Raw genomic sequence first — 18,774 nt, 5'->3', positions numbered from 1 at the left:
CCGCGTGGGGCTAAGCGAATGGCGGTGTGGGGTTCAGCCTGAAAGGGTACAACGTAAGCGCGGAGACGGTTGCCCGGACCGCAACGCCTTTAGCCAGCCGTGAGGCAATACTGCGAGTCCCAACATGTCGAAAACTCAACGATCTTCGCATCGTCAATATGCGCACACGATCCGGGTTGCGCAATCCGAGCAACCGATTAGTGTGGGACAGCAGCGAAGATAACGGAAAGTGTATGGTGGCGTCTGCGCCGATGTGCCGAAAGCAGTGTGTCAGCTGCTCGCAAGATTGTGTGATCACGGGTAACAAGGAAGGGTATACCGTGCCGGCGCCGATATCCGTTGTATCCACAGCCACTGACATTAATTGTGACCAAGACTCGCTACCGGTTCCCCCATCCCGGGTATGCCCAGTGCTGCAGCCCTGCAGAAGGTGTTGGGTATCGTGAAGTGTCAATTTGTTCTTGGCTGTCATTGGTACGTGTGAAATATTGGGTGATGCAGTCAGACTGACGAAAAAAGCAAAGAGCGGGAAGGGTGGGGTGAATTACCATGACCAGCGATCAAAACACTATCGCAACACTGAACATGATACCAAACCTCCATGCCGGCCAGGACGATGTCAAAGCCGAGTCACCGTTTGCCAATTGGCGCAAAACTCTACTCGGCGGCCTTCAACGCCGCACCATTTTCACCCCAGCTCTCTTTAGCGGCTTCGTGCTGTAAAGTTGCTTTGCCCGATGTCTTCGTGATTTTGACATACTTTCCAGTCTCGGGGAATGCTTTCTTTGTGGCGACTGGAATCGGGTCTTTGTCCCACCACGATGGGAGAGCTGGAACACTTGTTCGCCAGAACCGCGCAGTCCCATCGCCGTCGACACTAAGGTAAACATCCTGTTCTTCCTTGTCTAGAAACATGCCGCATAGACTGCCCGCAACGTAGCTAGCCATCGTGCCAGCAGGTCGCCAAAACAGCTCTTTCGCGTTGCTTTCGGTGTCGTAGATCAGGGTTGATCCTTCGTCCGACTCAATACCCAGTAGTCGACCTTCGTTCATCCATAGAACAGCATGGATCTCAGACATACTCAGTCGTTCTTTACCCTCGATCTTGTAATGCTGAAGTACCTTGCCATTGGGACCATCCAGCGGGTTCCAGACATATGCTTCTTTACCAGCGCAAAGCGCAATCTCCGACCGCGTTGGATGCCAGTCAAAGCACCGGCACCAGCGGGAAAATTTCTCTGGCATAACTGCTACCTTTCGCCCGTCTAAGACATCGTGAACCTGCACCACTGAGCCACTCTTAGTACTCCAGACGATGAGCTTTGAGTCTGGCCTATAGGTTGGTAAGCTAAGTTAGCACATGTCTTACGTGTAGTATGTACTGGAGTAATGCTTACGAGAATGCACCGGCCCAACTTTGACCACCTGATTTGTCTGTAGTCCAAATGAGAGCCCCAGTCGAGACGGAATACATGCGTAGCGAGCCATCCCAAGACACGGTGGCAACACACTCCATGTCTGGGCTCATAGCCGACCACATGATGGCATCCGTGTGTCCAGCAAGGCGATGCATCTCCTTACCTGCTTCGACATCATAGATAACGACGAGCGGCAAGTCTTCTGCTGGGCGCATGCCGCTTTGAGTCGAACTGTTGTGCGAACGGTACAGCATCAGTCTGCCGTCCTTGCTGAAGCATTTAGACCCGAACCCGCCCAATGCCGCGTTATCAATGATGGTGTTGTGGCGCCTGCTATGGTCGGCGGCTACGTGACTGAGCGCTTTCACGAACTCTGTATGGAGCGAGGACGCATCGATAAATTCCCTGGTCCATTCGTGGTTTGCTGAAAGCTCGGGGGCAATTGCATCGATAGCTTTCGTGGCCCAGACGGAGGGATCGATCGGCTCTTCTTTGTCGAGTATGCGTCCGTTTTGGTCTAGATCCCAAAGAATGAGCTGATCGGTCGTTCGCTGGCGGCGCTGAGTCTCATCGAGGACGGAGCTCACAAGGGTGTAGCCAGGCCTCGGAGTCCCTGCACCGGAGGTTTGCTCGATCTCTGCATGACTCTGTCCATTGGCATCAGAAGGCCGGAACGCCACCGATCCAGCTCCTTCGAGGACCTCGCACAGCTGCCGGGTCTGGATGTGGTATATCAAGATTCGCCCCACATTACTGCTGATGGCCAGCAACTTCTTGTCAGAGCTCACAGCAGTATCGTATTCTTGGTATGTAACCTCTTCTCGTTGTGGCAGATCGGCTCTGAAGTTAATGACATCGCGCGTTTGCGACCACTCCTTTGGGTGACCAGAGGCATATTGAGCGGGGACGCCAGCACGTTCAAAATCTTTCGCCGGTTTGAAAGGGAAGGCATACTCCTCCTGGAAGGTTTCGCGCGTATAGCATTGCATATTGAGGATGAAAGTCGACAGATGAAGTTGTGCGAGTCCATGTTCTCTTGTTGAAGATGGCTGCCTAGCCAGGCGAAGCGGGCATGGATCGGCGGATGACGTGAAGGTGCGCGGAGACCAATCATGGCTGAGAACTAACAATTTTAGGATCGAATCTGGTATTACGCCTGACTGTGGTGTAGCAACCACATATTAGGCAACCAGATGAAGACCTGGAGAACCGGCAACCACGGCACGTTGCCGAGAAGAGGATAAGAAAATGTATGAGCTGAAACGAAACGTCAATCCCGCCTATACCGTGCGCCCATCGATGCTCAACTGCTCCGAGGACCAGGAACAAAGAGGATGCAGCAGCAGGGTAAAGCCGCCAGATAGGCTCATTGCCTCAACATCACCGACGAGCTGTCACCGCAGAGCGGATCAGACCCATCGGGACGCATCAGCATTACTCTCGGGCGTTGCCTTTGTTCAGCAGCCATTCATCTGGAGATGGAGGGAGAGCCCCGGCTACTGAACCCACAAACGCAGTCCGAGGACTGCGATTGCGAAACGCCCGCTGACGTCAACTTTGTCAGAATGGTTAGTACGCAGACCGAACAGACGATGCCTGTGAAGCAGCGCGCCGGTTCGCGAATAAGTTCTGTAGACGTTGTCCTAGCATACGTGACGCGATGTTAATAATCCATGTCGTGGAGATGGTTTGTCGCGTCAAGACGCGTCGTCGCACGCGACTGCGACAGCAAAGTCACATTAGTTTCGAGGGATGCGTGCATCGGATATCGTAGCGGGGGACGAATGCGACACAATATACGGTCATCGATGCCCGTGATTGCGGTTATGCTGAAGAAATGCGTGCGATAGAAGGTGGCAAGGTTGATCGCAGCATCAGAGACGCCCTCGGGAAAAGGCTTGGCGACTAGTATGGCCGCTAGGCTCCTTTAGACATGGCACCCATCCGCTTCAACACAAACCTGCCCCCACATCAGCATCGGACGAGATGGCTATTCCGACTATATTATACACAGTAGTGCATTCAACAGATCTTGTAGATTCCCCTGCTCCTTCAATCACCCATCCCACCAACACCACCACCATCATCTACGCCCCTTCATCCTCACTATCCGTGGACCGCTCACTATCCTCATCCCACAACTCCCGATCCACGTCCCCATGATGCCCCGCATAAGTCGGATACCGATGCCCCAAAAACTTCCTCCTCTTACACCTTGGACAATCAGCACAAGGATCATCGTCCTCGTCATCCGATACCAAAGTGTGATCCTGAATCCGATAATACTTACCATCTTCAGGATCGTAAACACGCTTGCCTTCCGCCTCCTTCTTTTCTTCTGCTTCCTTGATATCACGGCCGAAGTTGAGAATGCATTGGGCGACGTGTGAGAATAGGAACTTTTCCGGGGGCCAGTTCTTGTAGAGGTCGAGGGGATCGTAGTGGGTTCCGCTTCCGATGGAGAGGGTGAAGTCTTTATTTTCTTTTGCAAGGCGTGCGAGGCAGACGTCGCCGCCGCGAGTTGTGATGTCAGCACTTGTTCTTGGGTCTCTGTCGAAGATACCGAGGGCGGTTTGGGGTTCTTGTTGGACTTCGAAGATGACCTTTTGGATCGCGTCGTGTGCTTTTCGCAAAGGAGATGCAAAGGCTTTGTCGTCTTTTGCTATGCAGCCCCAGTGCTCCTCGTCGGCGGCGGCGCCTTCCAGGATAAAGATACCCATCCGCGGATCTTGGCTCCATTTGCTGTCCCAGGAGGCGTCTGTAAAGAGGGAGCGTTCGAGGTGGTGCCAAACTTTTGCGCATTGGTCTTGCAGAGCTTGCCAGCTGAAGTAGAGGTCCATGGCATCGCCTTCAAGCCAGTAAATAAGGTCGCGGAGGAGGGCGGTAGGGCCGTTGTCATTTGCGGAGTGCTCTTCAATGTATGGGCGCCAGCGTTGGCTTGCTAGTGTCCACCATACCATGTCGCGCTCTCTGTTGAACTTTTTGGCTAGGCGGACCAGCTCTGTTTCCGATCGAAGGGTGTTGTTGAGTTGTCTGACTTTATCTATGTTTGGATATCGAACGTTAGTGTCTTGCTGATAAGCTGCTCACGTTAAGTGTGTACGTACCGTCAACAGCTGCGTCGGTAGTTGCCCATCCAAAACTTCGCTCCAGGAAGATCGGAGCCAGGATACTGGGTTCTTGTAACCAACGGCCGTCCCTTAGCTTCCGCATTTCCTTCAGCGTTTTGGAGGTCTTCTTGCCTCGTGGCTCACGGGCTGCATCAGAGGCAGTCCGCCCTACCATTAGATAGACCTTGCGAAGGGACTCGCCGAGGGTCTGGGGGGCACCACCGAAGAAAAGCCTCGCTTCGTCTTGCTGGTGGATGAGATACTCCATATCCGGCCATACAGGGCTTTCAGGATGCAATAGCTTGGTAGCAACGTATAAGTGTGTCATCATGCATATCTGACCCAACGCGCGTTCTAGCTGATAACCTGATGTGTTGAGTTGCAAATAAGCGTCGTACATCAAGAGTCCACATCGGATCGGATTGGGCTTCAGGGTTTCGCATGGGTCATCCGCGACTGCTTTGGTATAGGTAAGGTCTGTGGCCATGTCTTTTCGAATATCCGCTGCATGTCCTTCAGTCGGGAAGGGTTGTATCCAGCTACGCTCCAGCGCCTCTTTCATGGCCACCTCCCGATCTACGCGTACATTTAGCTCATCGAACGGATCGTGCAGATGGTCTTTAGTTAGAATATCTTGTATGTCGAGCAGTATTTGTATTCCGAACTACCCGTATATCAGTATGGTATGCGCCTTGTTTCTTCATCAGTACTTACAGTAGTCCAAATAGGGATCTGGCGATGTTTGAACATATGCGCCATACCGCGAGATACTTCGTCCATAGCTATTGTCTCGCCATGGCGCGAGGTAGTGTGTCGGAACATCCGGGCCAATTCAAGCGTGCGGTAGGTGTCTTTGTGGACGCCACCGACTGGATTAAAAGCAGATTTCGCAACGATGGGAATATCCGTTTTAGGTTTCTTCGAAATCCTAATCGCCTCAAGGTAGTATTTTAGGCCGGCGTAAACTGGCCACATACACCAGTAAACTTGTGAGCACGCATGAGAGCCAGGCATCATAAGGCCACTGGGAAACAGGAAGTCCATAAAATCGGATGGGTCGATGATGTCCGGATGCTGACTGATCAACAAAAGAGCTGGTAGTACTGCGAAGTATTAATGGCTGTGAGCTAAATGGCGAGACGTTCAGTCGATGACTTACCCCATACGGGATAATTTTTCTGAGGGTACTTCTTTGGGCGTACAAGCGTTAAATCAAATTCAGACTCAGCGTGCCGCACCAAGTCGATAGCTGTGTTCGCGATGACAGAAGCGTTCACCAAGTCGACTTTGCCGTCCTTGTATGAAAACCAGACTTCTTGAACAATGTCGCGAAGCTCATGTATGTTGGTAATGAACGACTGGATAGCGAAGAAGAACTCGGATTCGATTTCCGACTCGTCTTGCTGGATTTCAACAGGGTTCACAGGAGGTAGCGATTCCATCGAGTCATCTCGTCTGGGGGTAGGCTCCTCCTCAAGCTCATCCTCAGGCTCAGCCTCTTCAGCAGCGTTTTCAGGGTCCACCGCGAGACTGGAGAAAGTATTCTTCATCTCTCGCAGGGTGTCAACGTCGGACTTTTGACTTGGCTCCTTCCTTTGAGCACGAGGCACAGACTCCTTAACCAGCGGCTGAAGGATATCAGCAGCATTTCTAAGAATTTCGACGAAGTGAGCATGGGTCTGATTGCTCTCGTCTAGGACCGTGTCGCTATGCGATTGTTTGAACCAAGTTGCCGCCTTTTCTCGAGCCTGGATGGCACGATCGAACAGTTTGCTGAGCGCTCCAGGGACCTCGACCTTGGGGACTTTCTTCGCAATGGCTTCTGCCATGGGCACAAACTCTCCAACATTGATGCGATAGGTATCCGCAGGGGTATTCGCGGAGGCAGCAGCAGCTTTTTGGGCTTCTTTCCTCGCCTTGCCCTTGAGTCGTTTAGCTGGCTGCGGAGTTGACTGTGGAGGAGCTAGACAGCTACTGCGCTGGTAGCCCACTTTTTCGGCGGTCGCTGCTAGCCATCCCGCGATGTATTCTGGATATGTTAATTGAGGAAGGTCCAATTAGGCGGTCGACCAACCTGTGTCCTTCTTGTATTGCCTGTAATTCGACGAAAAGAATGAAGCCATGGTGTGACAGATGGAAATAGCCACCAATCAATTATGGGTTGATACCTGATCTAGGCTGATGGAACAATGTATTGGGCTAGAGAGATGAGGACCCGGCGGTTTGACAAGCTATGCAGAAACTACTGAAGAGATATCGGTGGATGAGTCGCAGAGCTCATGCGCCGCATTCCACCACAACAAAGTCAGCGCGATGGAGATTGTTTGCCTGGGGTTGATGCAGATGCAGATGCAGATGCAAACACCTGGAAGTCGCATTTTCGCCATTGTCACGGATGCGCAGGGCTTCCAGGTTCCCCGCCAGCTCAGACCATCGTGAAGAGCCAATGGGAAGGTGGCGCGAGATCCACTCGGACGCTTTCCGAGGGGATTGCCACTCTTGTGAGGGTGTTATCGAAGCAACACTGTAACGTGACATTTTGCACGTCTGGCAGAGCCTTTATCGAAGATGATCGTGGGGACTGGATGTGACGTGCTAGAAAGATAGCGCGGATGTGGCGTTATTGGAGATGCAGGAGGTTGTGGTGTTGGTGTTGTGAGAGGGGGGTGAGAGCCATGACGTGCCGGACGCGAGAAGAGCTCCCCGCGCACTTTGAGCTCAGCGCATCGGCGAAGCTTCGCAACCACAATGGCTGACATGGCATCGCGCATCCCGTCAGTAAGGAGTTTGTTACCTGATCTCGAATCAGCGCTGCATTCATTTACTTCGTCTCCCGCCAAGTTCCGCGTCGTACGGACAGTCAACGACACGCCAACACAGCCCAAGACACTATACATCCTCGACTCTTCCTTCAACCCGCCGTCAATTGCCCACCTTACCCTCGCGACATCGGCCCTGAAGCAGTCGACGCCCCTAGAGAAGAGCCCGTACCGGCTGTTACTGCTGTTCAGCACCCACAATGCAGACAAGGCACCGAGTCCGGCAAGCTTCGTGCAGCGCATCGCCCTCATGACCGTGTTTGCCGAGGACCTGTCGCGAAGCTTGAAGAGCGCGTCACCTTCGATGAATGATGACGTCTCCAACGTGTCGATAGACATTGGCCTAACCAAGGAACCATACTACAGTGACAAGTCGGTTGCTATAGCCGAGACCACACCACCGTTCTACGCGTCGCGGCCCATCCACATCCACCTCGTCGGCTACGACACCTTGATCCGCTTTTGCAACCCCAAATACTACCCCAAGTACGACCCACCGCTTTCGGCCCTCAAGCCCTTCTTCGATGCTGGCCACAAGCTGCGCGTGACCCAGCGACCGACGGACCCGAGCGACGAGTCGTCCAATGAATTCGGTACAACGGAGGAGCAGGAGAAATATCTGCAGAACCTGAAAGATGGCAACCAGGAGAAGGCTGGCTTCGAGCCTGCCTGGGGCAACAACATCGATATGGTGCAAGCCGAGGAAGGCGTTGGTATAAGCTCTACCAGAGTGAGAAAGGCAGCAAATGCGGGACACTGGGACACAGTGGGCAAGTTGTGTACTGAAGGCGTCGCCGCTTGGATCAAAGACCAGGGCCTATACAGCGAGGATGCTAGCGGCAAAAAGATGATGGGCTGAAATACAACCACGTGCATGGCATGTGCAACAGTGATGCATATCCGAGTCTCTCAGACGCAACACCAGAGGGCATGCACATCGCGACAAAACGCCACTTCGGCTGCGTCAGATCTGTTTCGTATGTTTGGATAGTCACTGCATTGGGAAGTCGCCATGAACGGCATATGACACGCTCCTTCCACACCATATGAGGCCACAACATAGGTGCAGCCGCGAGTGCCCAACCCATGCAGCATCTCACGCCACTGTGTCTGCTCCTCGTCATCAGATCCGCTTTCTCATACGTTACTATGTCTCCTGCAACCATTGGCACTTCCATAAGCTCATGTTGGATCGGAAAGCTGTCCTGTTTCCATCCCTCTTTCCCAGCTTCCGACTGTGGGCAAGCACTCCACGTGCACTGACGCAGCCATCAACAAACCAGCAACTTTCCATGTGCAGCCACCCACTCATCCTTCCCTCACCACCTTGCCATCATGGCGACCAAGCTGTGCTGTACGGCCGAGCAGGACGATCGTTCAGATTCGCCCGAGCTACCCAACGCCCGCGTCAGTCAGCCTACACCGGTGAACAGGCCACTCCTAGCCAAAGATGCTAGCTCGCCCAATTCACGGTTCACGAGTGCCCGTTCGGAAGACCTCCATGAGCTGCATGAGATCTTCCACAATGCTCGCGACTCCAACGAAGACCGAGCTATGCCAATGCGGACGCTTCGTACACGCTTCAGCCGCCCTTCGATGCATAGCATCCGCAGTCTACACAAGATGACGAGTATGCGTTCACTGATCAGACGCAAGTTTTCGCAAGAGCTTCCTAAGAAAGCTCCGACCGTTTCATCACCGCATTTGCAGCCGAGACCAAGGAACATTACTCCAGCTGCCGGCACTGTCGTCAAGCAGCTGAAAGACGGAACGAATCAGCAGCTTCAGATTACCAAAGATGACCTACGGAAGGATCTACTCAGCGACAAGAAGCCTGATGAGGGCGGTTATGATTCAGATGCTGAGGCACTTGACGAAATTGCAAACAACATTGGCAAGAAGTCACCTATCAAGCGTGCAAGTATCCACAGCATCGATTGGACTACCACTACCGGAAGGTTAGATGTTGCGAGCTCGTTGTCACGTCGTACTAATAATGGCCAGCAAAACAACACCAGACTCGTCGAAGAGAGACCGTATTAGCGGCGAGCTCAATGATGACCTCCCTCCCTACAGCATCGATAAACCACACGCCGGTCCTTTCTCCCACCGGTTCAGCCAAGTGTTCAGCACGCCCAATCTGCGATCGGATACGCCTGGTGGAAAGGATAACAGGGTCAGACGATCGCATTCGGCTACATCCATGGGCTTGCCGAAACCTTCTCCCCTTTCGCCGTTACGACTACCAAGCCTTACCGATCACGACTCAGCTGGAATACCGTGGGCTGAGGTGATGCACAAGAGCCTTCGTCTTTCGCAGTTTCCTGTGCCTCCACGCCACATCAGCCCACAAGCATCCGTTACAACCTTCAAAAACGACGGCCACAAGCGACACCAGAAACGAAGCAGCTCCGCTTCGGTATCGTCGCACCGAGCTCTTGGACCGACTGCTTCTCCTTGTGGTCGCCTCATTGAGATCCGCGTTCAACAGCCAACATCCACTGCAACCCCAAGGCCGTCTACATCTATCAGAGGCACTCTCCGTGGAGATTCACCGCGAAAGGCACGAGGAGGGGCACACAACGGCGAGGACGATGACGATGATGACAACCCACGTCGGTCTGTCCATCTTTACAGCATGCGCATCTCACATCATCTACGCTCCGGGTCTCTTCTCTCATGGGACCAACTTGCCGATGCACCAGAGCTCCCAACTCCGCCTCGCGCATTCCGTGAACGCACTGTCTCAGACCAGAGTCGAACTTCCCCACGAAGTAAGCAACTAGCCCGCCATGATCGGCAAACATCGAGCTCGGGCTTTGCCAGCTCAAAGGTTCCGAGTAGATGGGGTAAGGTATTGCCGAACGATCTTGACACCCGACCTGATGTTGCGTCTTCCATCTACTCGAGTCGACCTCAAAGCCCACCTGATAGTTTTGGAGGATCAGTGACGACTCTACCGCGCACTGATACTGAGAATCGCCCGGTCAGCATTTCCTCTGCTGATATACGACGGCCTCGACGTTCTGCTTCCTTTCCTACAGACAACGAAGACACACCAAGACCAGCTAAACGACATGGTCTTACCAACCTCGCAACTGTCACTGGCCATCCGATCGAGCCTTCGCTTCTTGCACCGCCCGCGCCGCTAGCACGCAAGAACAGTGTTGCTGATACCAAGACCTCCAAATTTCGGGAAGAGTTCAGCCCCTCTCCACCCAAGAAGAAGATGACACAGTCGGCATCCATCATCAAGTTCTTGAATCCGAAGCGCCTAAGTCTGCGCAGCCAGAGTGAAGCCAATCTACAATCTGAAGCTTCCGCCTCCTCGACTGTCGCGCTTGCCGCTGTCGATGGTCCATCTGATACGCTGGAACTCCCTGTTAATCATGGACGTCGTCAGTCACGGTCATTGATAAGTATGCAGGCTGAACAAGATGCACTTGGGAAGAACAAAGGCGCCAACCATGTATGGGATCGCGCTTTGCAAGCGCATCAAGACGAGAAAGCATCTCTCTATCTTCCCAAGAACAGGGACCTTGCTGTCCATGCGAGCCCATTCCGCGAGCGTAGCGGCAGCGTTTCCGTCAGACGCATCAGTGTCGAAGGCCTAGATCCAGCTAGTCGAGCTGACGATGGGTCTAGCACACGGGTATCGACATTGGATCCCCATGCCGAAACACCTGGTGAAGAGCGCTCCGAGGGGCTGTTCAAAATGGTGTCTCGTCGCAGTGCTATGGTAGGGCGTGATGATGTTAGCGTTGGACAAGAAGTGGCAAATGCATTTGAGCGGCAGGGCGACAGCACGGATGTCGTGGGGGCCTGGGGTCGCTACCCTTCGCACACGCGCCATGACCGTACCGCCTCTGCCGGAAAGGCTGACAACGTTCAGCCTCGCGACTTTGCACTAGAGGCAGCGATCAAGTTTGCTTCGGCAACGGATGACGAGGACCTCATCGATCCCACAGCGAGAAGACCGTCTACCCTACTGCTGCCTGGCGAGAAAAAGAAAAAGAAGAAAGTTGGCAGTGGTCGTGTAGCGAAGAGCAACTCGATGACGTTCGGCAAGACCCTCATGAAGAACTACACCAAAATGTTCAGGAGTCAGAGCACAGAATTTCGCAGGCATGGTAGAGGACACCGCAGTTCCATCGCATCTGGCGGCATTCTTGAGCATCCTGAGCTCGAGCTCCTGCCTGATGTGTGGGCGGGTGAAGTTCACAGAGACGTTGACACATATATCCCAGGTGATGAGCAGTCCGTGCTGAGACAAGAAACCTTGAAGAAGACGACTAAATCCAGGAGCAATCTACGAGCGGAGGATTCCATGGCAACACTCCGTCCACGGCGCAATTCTTCTGCGCCCAATCTCAACGAGATGTCGTTCGGCGATGGCGCAGCTGATGCGCAGCACGCAAACGATCGAGCACGTGTCTGGTCTACCTACTACGAGAACTGCGTCGATGCATACCCTCGTCTGAGTATGGACACGAACCGAGTTCTCGAGGACTTTGGTCGTCAGAATCGGCACTCATTCGATAGCCGGCAGGTGTCCGTGCACTCGCGCACTTTGCCTACTCATCTGCGCAAACACACGCGCAACGCTAGTCAGATGAGTCAGATGAGCAATGGGAGCCGCGCCAGGAGCTTCGGCTCGCTGGGTCAAGATGACAGCGCTTTCGAGGAGCGGAGCTTGGTCAGCGTTAGACGAAGCACCATGGATCTGATTTCCAAGTTCAAACAGCAGGAGGCTACAGAGCATGAAAGGATCTTGTCCTTCAGCAGGATGGACAGTGGAAAAGCGCGGGAAAGTGTGGCGGCTCAGTGAGGTGGGTCAAATTCGCGTCACGTCGTAATGTCTAATATTTGCTCCTCGGGTCCGCCAGTGCGACGAATGTATCGTTAGTGTCAGCATAGGTCAGTCCGTAGCATTTACTCGTCATACTTGGTTCTTTTCTCGTTGTGTTGTCATCGTCCTTCGAGCTGATTGTGCAATGTTCGAATTTCCATTGGCCGTGTATTTGCTCACCCAAGGCATGCACTCACGGGTATTAGAGCCGCGGCCCACTTCCACTTCTGCAACCAGTGGCAATGCCTCGATATCCAAAACATCTATCAATTCACAACAACCCAGTGGCTCGTGCGGCGAGGACCTTGGGCTAGTGATCTGCTCCCACGTTTGACGTGGGAACTATCTGCGGTAGGCTTTCGGGGCACTTGTCCAAACACACTGCGCGAGTCTCTACTTGGGAGCGCGAACTCTGGAAACAGTCGTTGCATTCAGTCAAGCCCGCTGGGAATTATCACACTGCTTTTTGTTTATAAGTCTGGATATATCCTGCTGTTTATCCATTTTCAGAGAGCTACCCATCACGCACTGACTAAAGCACTGAGCCAACTATACACGCTCGCTCGACCACCACCCACGCTGAAGGATCACGCACCTGCTCAACTGATACATACGATCAACCAGTTCACATCCGCGCTGTCATCACACACTCAGTGGACTATATACCGTCAACCTACGTAGATTCACGCCGTCATCACACACTCAACTGACTACACATCGGCCCAACTACTACATACGATTGGGTGATACATACAGTTGCTTACTACATACACCTACGACTACTACAAACGCACTTGACACCACACCCAGGCTCATACATCACACTCGCATCCAAGTAGTCGATTCCCAAAACATACGCGAGACTCCTACACATCATGTCTTTCCAATCCCTAGCCACCACCCCTGGAGTGCAGGCCATGAACGCCAACCTGTTGAGGAATCTGTTGCCTTATCGCGAGATGGATGGAGGTGTGGATGAAGGGGTTGATCAAGGAGAAGAGACGGAGAGTGCATATGAGGAGGATGAAGATGTGGAGGTAGAAGAGGAAGAGGGGGTGCAGGAAGAGGCTGTTTCTTCACCACCACCACCACCACCACCAGAAGTGGAAGTGGAAGTAGAAGTGGAAGTGGAAGTAGAGGTTGCTGCAAAGGAGAAGAAATCACCTAAACTGCTTATCCCAGTGAGGATTTGGAATCAGGTTGTGCCCAGAGGTAAGGCTGATGCACAAGTGGTGCAAAAAGTTCAAGAAGTTCAAGATCCTAAGGTGAATAGTCCGAAGCGCAAACGCGTTTCTCTTTTCTTATATCAGGAAGAAGTGATAGAGGCAAGTGACGCCTTAGCGCAAGAGCAGGAAGCAGAAGCGCAAGTCGAAGAAAGAGGCCGAAGAAAGCGGACGAAAACATTGAAAGCCTCTCAAAATGAAGAGATTTCACGGGAGAAAACGAGCGGAGCTTCAAGGTCACGTGGACATGCGGCTTCGCGTTCTACATCAAAACCAGCTACGCGCTCCGCTGCCGCTACCGCTCCACGTCCAGTTGGGAGCCAAAACGCACCACTATCCTCCTCCGCCCTCGCACTAGAAACCGCCGCCCGCACCCTCGCCCTCCGCACCGCTGCCTCCTCCTCCTCCTCCTCCTCATCCACCGTCCCCTCCCCACCCCTCACACCCCCCACACCACCACCCAACGAAGGCCCCCGCGCAGCATGGCACCGCCTCTTCCCGCACCTCCCCTCCCTTTCAGACTACTACCACATCGGCGAATGGCGCGAACTTATGGTTTGGAAAGAGGCAAAAGGATATATTAAACGGGCCGCAGATGACCCATGGGAGAAGCCGGTGTTTAGGAAACCGGGATGGAATAAGAGGGATGAGGAAATGGAGAGGTTGTGGGAGGGATGTGAGAGGAGGATGGTGGGGGAGAGGGGGTGGACGTATGAGGGGAGGGAGAGGGGGGTGGTGGAGGAGGTTAGGGCGGCGGAGAGGGGTTGGGGTGTAGGAGGGTGGGAGGGGTGAGGTTTTGGGTGGGTGAGGTTGCGGATACATTGATTTTGGAATGTCTACAGAGGAGTTCGCGCTCGTAGCCGAGAGCTGACAGTCTCCTTACGGGGGCGATTGGGTGTGGATTGTTTTAATGATGGTAGTAGATACCTAGGTACTGTAGTATGTGCCTTGACGCACCCTGGGGGGATGGTTTTGCCCTCTAGAAGTATCAATGACGTTTCCATCGTTCTAAACGCAAGCTGATGTAGGATATGTGCACTTATATAACAATACTTGGAGTGCATCGGGGGGCGCGTCTTCCGAAGACTCTTGAAGCTCGAGCGCGAAGCCCGGAAGATGGACGGGTCTTCACCGTAGGGCGCGTGCTGACTTGGTGCGCATCGTCAGATATGGCAAGCCCGACCAAGTGGGCCCGCCAAGCGAAATCCGGCTTTGGCTTTCACGCCTGCCTGCCACCCTGCTTCCTCCACCCGCAGCCTTCATGACGCCACGCGTCAACAACGGGTCTTCTCCAAAATTCTCATCTCCACCGTTCGCATGTTTTTCGTATCGCGCGATTAAATTTCGCAACACTCTTTTGCTTAGACTTCAGCCCAACAGCGACGTTGACACCCGGGAACATCATCCGAAAGCGGTATGCACGCGTTCACAACGGAAGTCGCACTTCCCGAAACGATATAGTCATGTTGTTGTCACACCGACACATTCGTTGCTATCTATTCGTTCTATGGAAAGGCATCCATCATTTACTGAACATTGGAGATCTTGAAGCCACCCGGCACAAGCTTCTGGAAAACACCGGAAGGATCATACTTTTTCGCTGCAGCCCTCATCTTCTTCACGGAAGCGGAACCATAGCTTGCGAGGGGATCTTGCGTGTTATCCGCGTAGTTCAGGTATAGGTATGGGTTGTCGGCACCGATGCTCTCAGCATATTCGCGGATTCCGTTGATGAGATCGGCGCCTGCGGCTTGGAAGAGCGCGTCTTGCTCAGCACCTTGCCAAGAGATGTAGGGTTGGTATACTGTTGTCACTGATCAGAATGCAGTCATTACAGAATCCCGGAGCAACTTACGACACAGCACCTGCTCACCAAAGCGCTCCAAGCCCAGCATGTTGCCGCCCTTGGACGCGCTCTGCCTCCAGTACGAAGGCGGAAGGGGCTGGTAGAGCACGTAGATCTGCCAGTCGCCCGTAGCCTTGGCTTTTAGGTTGGACAGCACATCCATGTAGATCTCATGGGCTTTGGTCATGACGCGAAGATCGTTCGCGAAAGTCAGTGTGCCAAAGTATACGCTAGGTCTTGATCAGCACTTGTCAAGAGCAATGGCGGCTAGCTTACCTGTGTGTAGTAGCGCCCGCGAGTTCCGCTGCCAGCGATGACATGTTCCTGATACCTGTGGAGTCCGAGATGTTGCCAGGAATCGCCAAAAACTCGTCATAGGCCGCGGGTCTTGATACTGGCTCAGCATAGTCGTACGCGTTCAGTATCAAGTCGGCCCCCGCTGAGCTCTGATAAACCGGCATGACGATAGCCGAACCTTTCGGTTCCTTGTCAATATTGTTGGAGAAGTTGATCAGGGCCTTGAAATGATCTTGGATGGTCGACTCTGGGTAGATGACAAGGCCGCCCCACATGCCGGCGTAGTCGAAGGTGCCGAATTTGAAGCTGGTAACGATACCGAAGTTGTTGTTGCCGCCTTTGAGGACAGCAAAGAGATCTGGATGCGAAGTCTTGGACGCGGTCACGATACGACCGTCAGCAAGGACAACCTCGAATTCGATGACGTTGTCGCAGACCAGACCCCGCCCCGGCGAGAAGTATGAGATTCCACCGCCGAGCGTAAGACCACCGACGCCAACTGTGGACGAACGCCCACCACTCGTCATCGCATTCAGTGGTTCCAGAGTGTCGTATACGTCGTTCCATGTCGCCGCAGGACCGACCTTGACCAGGGCCTTCTTAGCATCATACTCGACGGTGCTGAGATAATGCAGGTCGAGTGTTACGCCATCCTCAATGTTTGAGGCTCCAACGTACGGAGTGTGTCCACCACTACGAATCGCAAACTTGCATGACTTCAATCGACTAGCAGCTGTGAGGGTCTTGACAGCAAGGGCGATCTCTTTCGCGGTCTTGGGCTGGACGATGCAGTTGGGTGTGATAACCTGCTGCTTGACATCGAAGTAGGAATCTTCCCGCGTCTCATACGCGTCTTGACCAGGGTAGAGCAGCCTACTCTTTAGGGAGGTGAGTGCAAGAGCGGAGCACTGTAGATGTTAGCAGATGTTTCGGATAGAAGGGAACTAGGGAGCAGCCTCACGCAATAGTCAGCATGGGCGAATGGGACGACAGCCGCTGCGGCAAGTAAGGTAAGGGACAAGCGAGTCATGATGATAACCAGTCCAATAGGTGAAGAGATAACACAAGGAACACTCGATGACCGAAACCTTGACGCAGGTTGTGGCATGCTTTTCTACTCGCTCATATCTCTCAACAGTTTGAGGGAATAACATCAACAAGGATGCGCAATTCCTGCTCATCAATGACTCGACATATGAGATGAAGCTGGATGCTCGAAGGATGCTAGAATTGTGTCTAAGACTGGACTCAATGTGGCGTTCGGCCTGTGCCGCGAAGGCTATACACCCGTCGGTAACGAAACGGCAATGCTGTCGATTTGTTCGCTAAAAGGTGGCTTGCAGGGGTCAATGAACTCATGCTTCTCCATAGGTTCGAGATCACTTTACACACGGCTCGGCACAAGAAGTTAATTTGAGGATCATACGCGACCCTGAGGAGCGGACCGCGGAGAGTCGGAAACGAGGCACGGTTGCTTTAGCGATCATCAACAAACGCTTCGGAAACCTCGGTCGACCACACTGATGGATGCGATGCCTAAGGGATGGCTAAATCTATGGACGCCACATCCTTGGCATGCTTATGCTCACCCCAAAATTCCGCCAGACAGGAAGATATCTGAGCCATTATTGCCATGCACAGTCATGACTCCGATGCAGTGGAGTGGCACAGGTATACTGACCAAGTTCTTGGTCGGCGGTGCAGTACTCCAGGCCAATCCCTTGCTGCATGTGTGAGCCTCACTGCCTAAGCGATGCGGCGTATACAGTGACATTGCTTGTGCGCTATGACTGAACACAACAGTCAACAGCAGGATTTCATGTGACATGGAACATGGTTCCATGTTGAGTATGTCGGTTGATCAGAGCAAGAAATGACGGATTGCGATGACCCGGATGATGGGGACGAGAATTTGAATTGAAATACAGACACACAACAGCTTCGCCGATTAGCAGAACGCACACTTTCTCCACATATTTGCATCATGGATATGGACAAGCCCATTTTTCCCGCTCCGCCTGGATACACCGTTGATGTTGATAACCCGCAGCGATCGGGCGAGGCTGCTAACTTCTGGATTGGCACCCTGGGCATGATCATCGCCGCCATCTTTATGGCTATACGCGTCTACACGAAGACGAGGCTAGCGAAGAACTTCACATCAGATGATAGTAAGCTCACCCGCTCTGGTCAACATCGTGAAAGATTATAAACATTACATGCAATTCCTAACAACATCTATAGTAGCGCTGCTCATAGCCTGGGTGCGTCGCATCGCAGCTTGAAGAAGACTGATAGTTCGACAGATCGTACTAACGATCAAACCTACAGTGCTTCTCCATCGCAATACAGGTTCCAATTCTCTGTGCGTATACCGAGGCCCACTTCCACCATCCGCGATCTAACCACCCAGCAGTCCAGTACGGCCGCGGCACACTCGGCGTCCACATCTGGGAACTAACTGGCCACCGCGTCAATTCCACCATGAACGTAAGCACCGCCCATCGACTCCTCCCCAACAATCCCGACTAACCACTCAACAGTTGATCAGCGTAGCAAGCATAATCTACTGCCCCTTCCTCGCGAGCGCCAAACTCTCCCTCCTCTTCTTCTACCTCCGCCTCTCGCACCTCCGGTGGTTCAAATCATGTGTCTACGCTAGCATGTTCCTCGTTGTCGGCTACAACATTGCCCTTGTCTTCCCCCTGATCTTCGCTTGTACGCCTTTCCGACGGAACTGGGATGTTACGATCATCGAAGGAAGTTGTATTGATAGAACACCGCTTTATATGGCGACGGCGGTGTTGAATATGGCGACGGATATCTTGTTGCTGGTTCTGCCGGTGCCGATGGTGGTTAGGTTGCAGATGCCAAGGGCGCAGAAGATGGGGTTGATATGTATTTTTGGGGTGGGCTCGCTGTAGGTGGCAACCGACCCAAAAGATGGTGGAGATGGAAAGCATGAGCTGACAGAAGCGACAGAACGTGCATAACAAGTGGCGTTCGTCTCGCCCTTCTCTTCCCTATGCTGCAGACCATCGATCAAACATGGGCAATCGTCTTGCCGGGTATCTGGATGTAAGTTCATCACATCGTATTCCACCCTGTATCCGAAAGCAGAATCTTCATAGCGACGTCCACCCAATCTTGTCACCATCAAGTACCCCGACTAACATCCTGATAGCCTCATAGAAGCCAACCTCGTGATAATA

At 53.1% G+C, this 18,774-nt stretch overlaps 7 protein-coding genes across 7 annotated transcripts; 4 read left to right on the top strand and 3 right to left on the bottom strand.

The window, feature by feature from the left end:
• Positions 1-657: 657 nt before the first annotated feature.
• Positions 658-2,407, bottom strand: J4E85_010467 (uncharacterized protein; the record flags this gene model as incomplete). The annotated part of the gene is made up of 2 exons (XM_051474676.1): positions 658-1,333; positions 1,398-2,407. 2 exons carry the CDS (start codon positions 2,405-2,407, stop codon positions 658-660), a joined length of 1,686 nt encoding a protein of 561 aa, XP_051321596.1.
• Positions 2,408-3,665: 1,258 nt separating this feature from the next.
• Positions 3,666-6,651, bottom strand: J4E85_010466 (uncharacterized protein; the record flags this gene model as incomplete). Its single annotated transcript, XM_051474675.1, has 6 exons — positions 3,666-3,688; positions 3,709-4,461; positions 4,526-5,192; positions 5,243-5,631; positions 5,688-6,557; positions 6,603-6,651. The coding sequence occupies 6 exons, from the start codon at positions 6,649-6,651 to the stop codon at positions 3,666-3,668; spliced, it is 2,751 nt and encodes a 916-aa protein (XP_051321595.1).
• A 625-nt stretch (positions 6,652-7,276) lies between these two features.
• On the top strand, positions 7,277-8,206 carry J4E85_010465 (uncharacterized protein; the record flags this gene model as incomplete). Its single annotated transcript, XM_051474674.1, has 1 exon — positions 7,277-8,206. One exon carries the CDS (start codon positions 7,277-7,279, stop codon positions 8,204-8,206), a length of 930 nt encoding a protein of 309 aa, XP_051321594.1.
• A 476-nt stretch (positions 8,207-8,682) lies between these two features.
• On the top strand, positions 8,683-12,175 carry J4E85_010464 (uncharacterized protein; the record flags this gene model as incomplete). The annotated part of the gene is made up of 2 exons (XM_051474673.1): positions 8,683-9,305; positions 9,352-12,175. The coding sequence occupies 2 exons, from the start codon at positions 8,683-8,685 to the stop codon at positions 12,173-12,175; spliced, it is 3,447 nt and encodes a 1,148-aa protein (XP_051321593.1).
• An 896-nt stretch (positions 12,176-13,071) lies between these two features.
• On the top strand, positions 13,072-14,211 carry J4E85_010463 (uncharacterized protein; the record flags this gene model as incomplete). The annotated part of the gene is made up of 1 exon (XM_051474672.1): positions 13,072-14,211. The coding sequence occupies one exon, from the start codon at positions 13,072-13,074 to the stop codon at positions 14,209-14,211; it is 1,140 nt and encodes a 379-aa protein (XP_051321592.1).
• A 734-nt stretch (positions 14,212-14,945) lies between these two features.
• On the bottom strand, positions 14,946-16,592 carry J4E85_010462 (uncharacterized protein; the record flags this gene model as incomplete). The annotated part of the gene is made up of 4 exons (XM_051474671.1): positions 14,946-15,223; positions 15,275-15,495; positions 15,542-16,470; positions 16,524-16,592. 4 exons carry the CDS (start codon positions 16,590-16,592, stop codon positions 14,946-14,948), a joined length of 1,497 nt encoding a protein of 498 aa, XP_051321591.1.
• Positions 16,593-17,546: 954 nt separating this feature from the next.
• On the top strand, positions 17,547-18,094 carry J4E85_010461 (uncharacterized protein; the record flags this gene model as incomplete). The annotated part of the gene is made up of 2 exons (XM_051474670.1): positions 17,547-17,733; positions 17,979-18,094. The coding sequence occupies 2 exons, from the start codon at positions 17,547-17,549 to the stop codon at positions 18,092-18,094; spliced, it is 303 nt and encodes a 100-aa protein (XP_051321590.1).
• Between the last annotated feature and the right edge of the window lie 680 nt (positions 18,095-18,774).

Source organism: Alternaria conjuncta (assembly GCF_024043145.1).
Source record: "Alternaria conjuncta strain BMP 0040 chromosome Unknown scaffold_23, whole genome shotgun sequence".
NCBI classification, from domain to species: Eukaryota; Fungi; Ascomycota; class Dothideomycetes; order Pleosporales; family Pleosporaceae; genus Alternaria; species Alternaria conjuncta.
The sequence above is the reverse complement of the archived record's forward strand: the minus strand, read 5'-3'. Positions and strand labels throughout refer to the sequence as shown.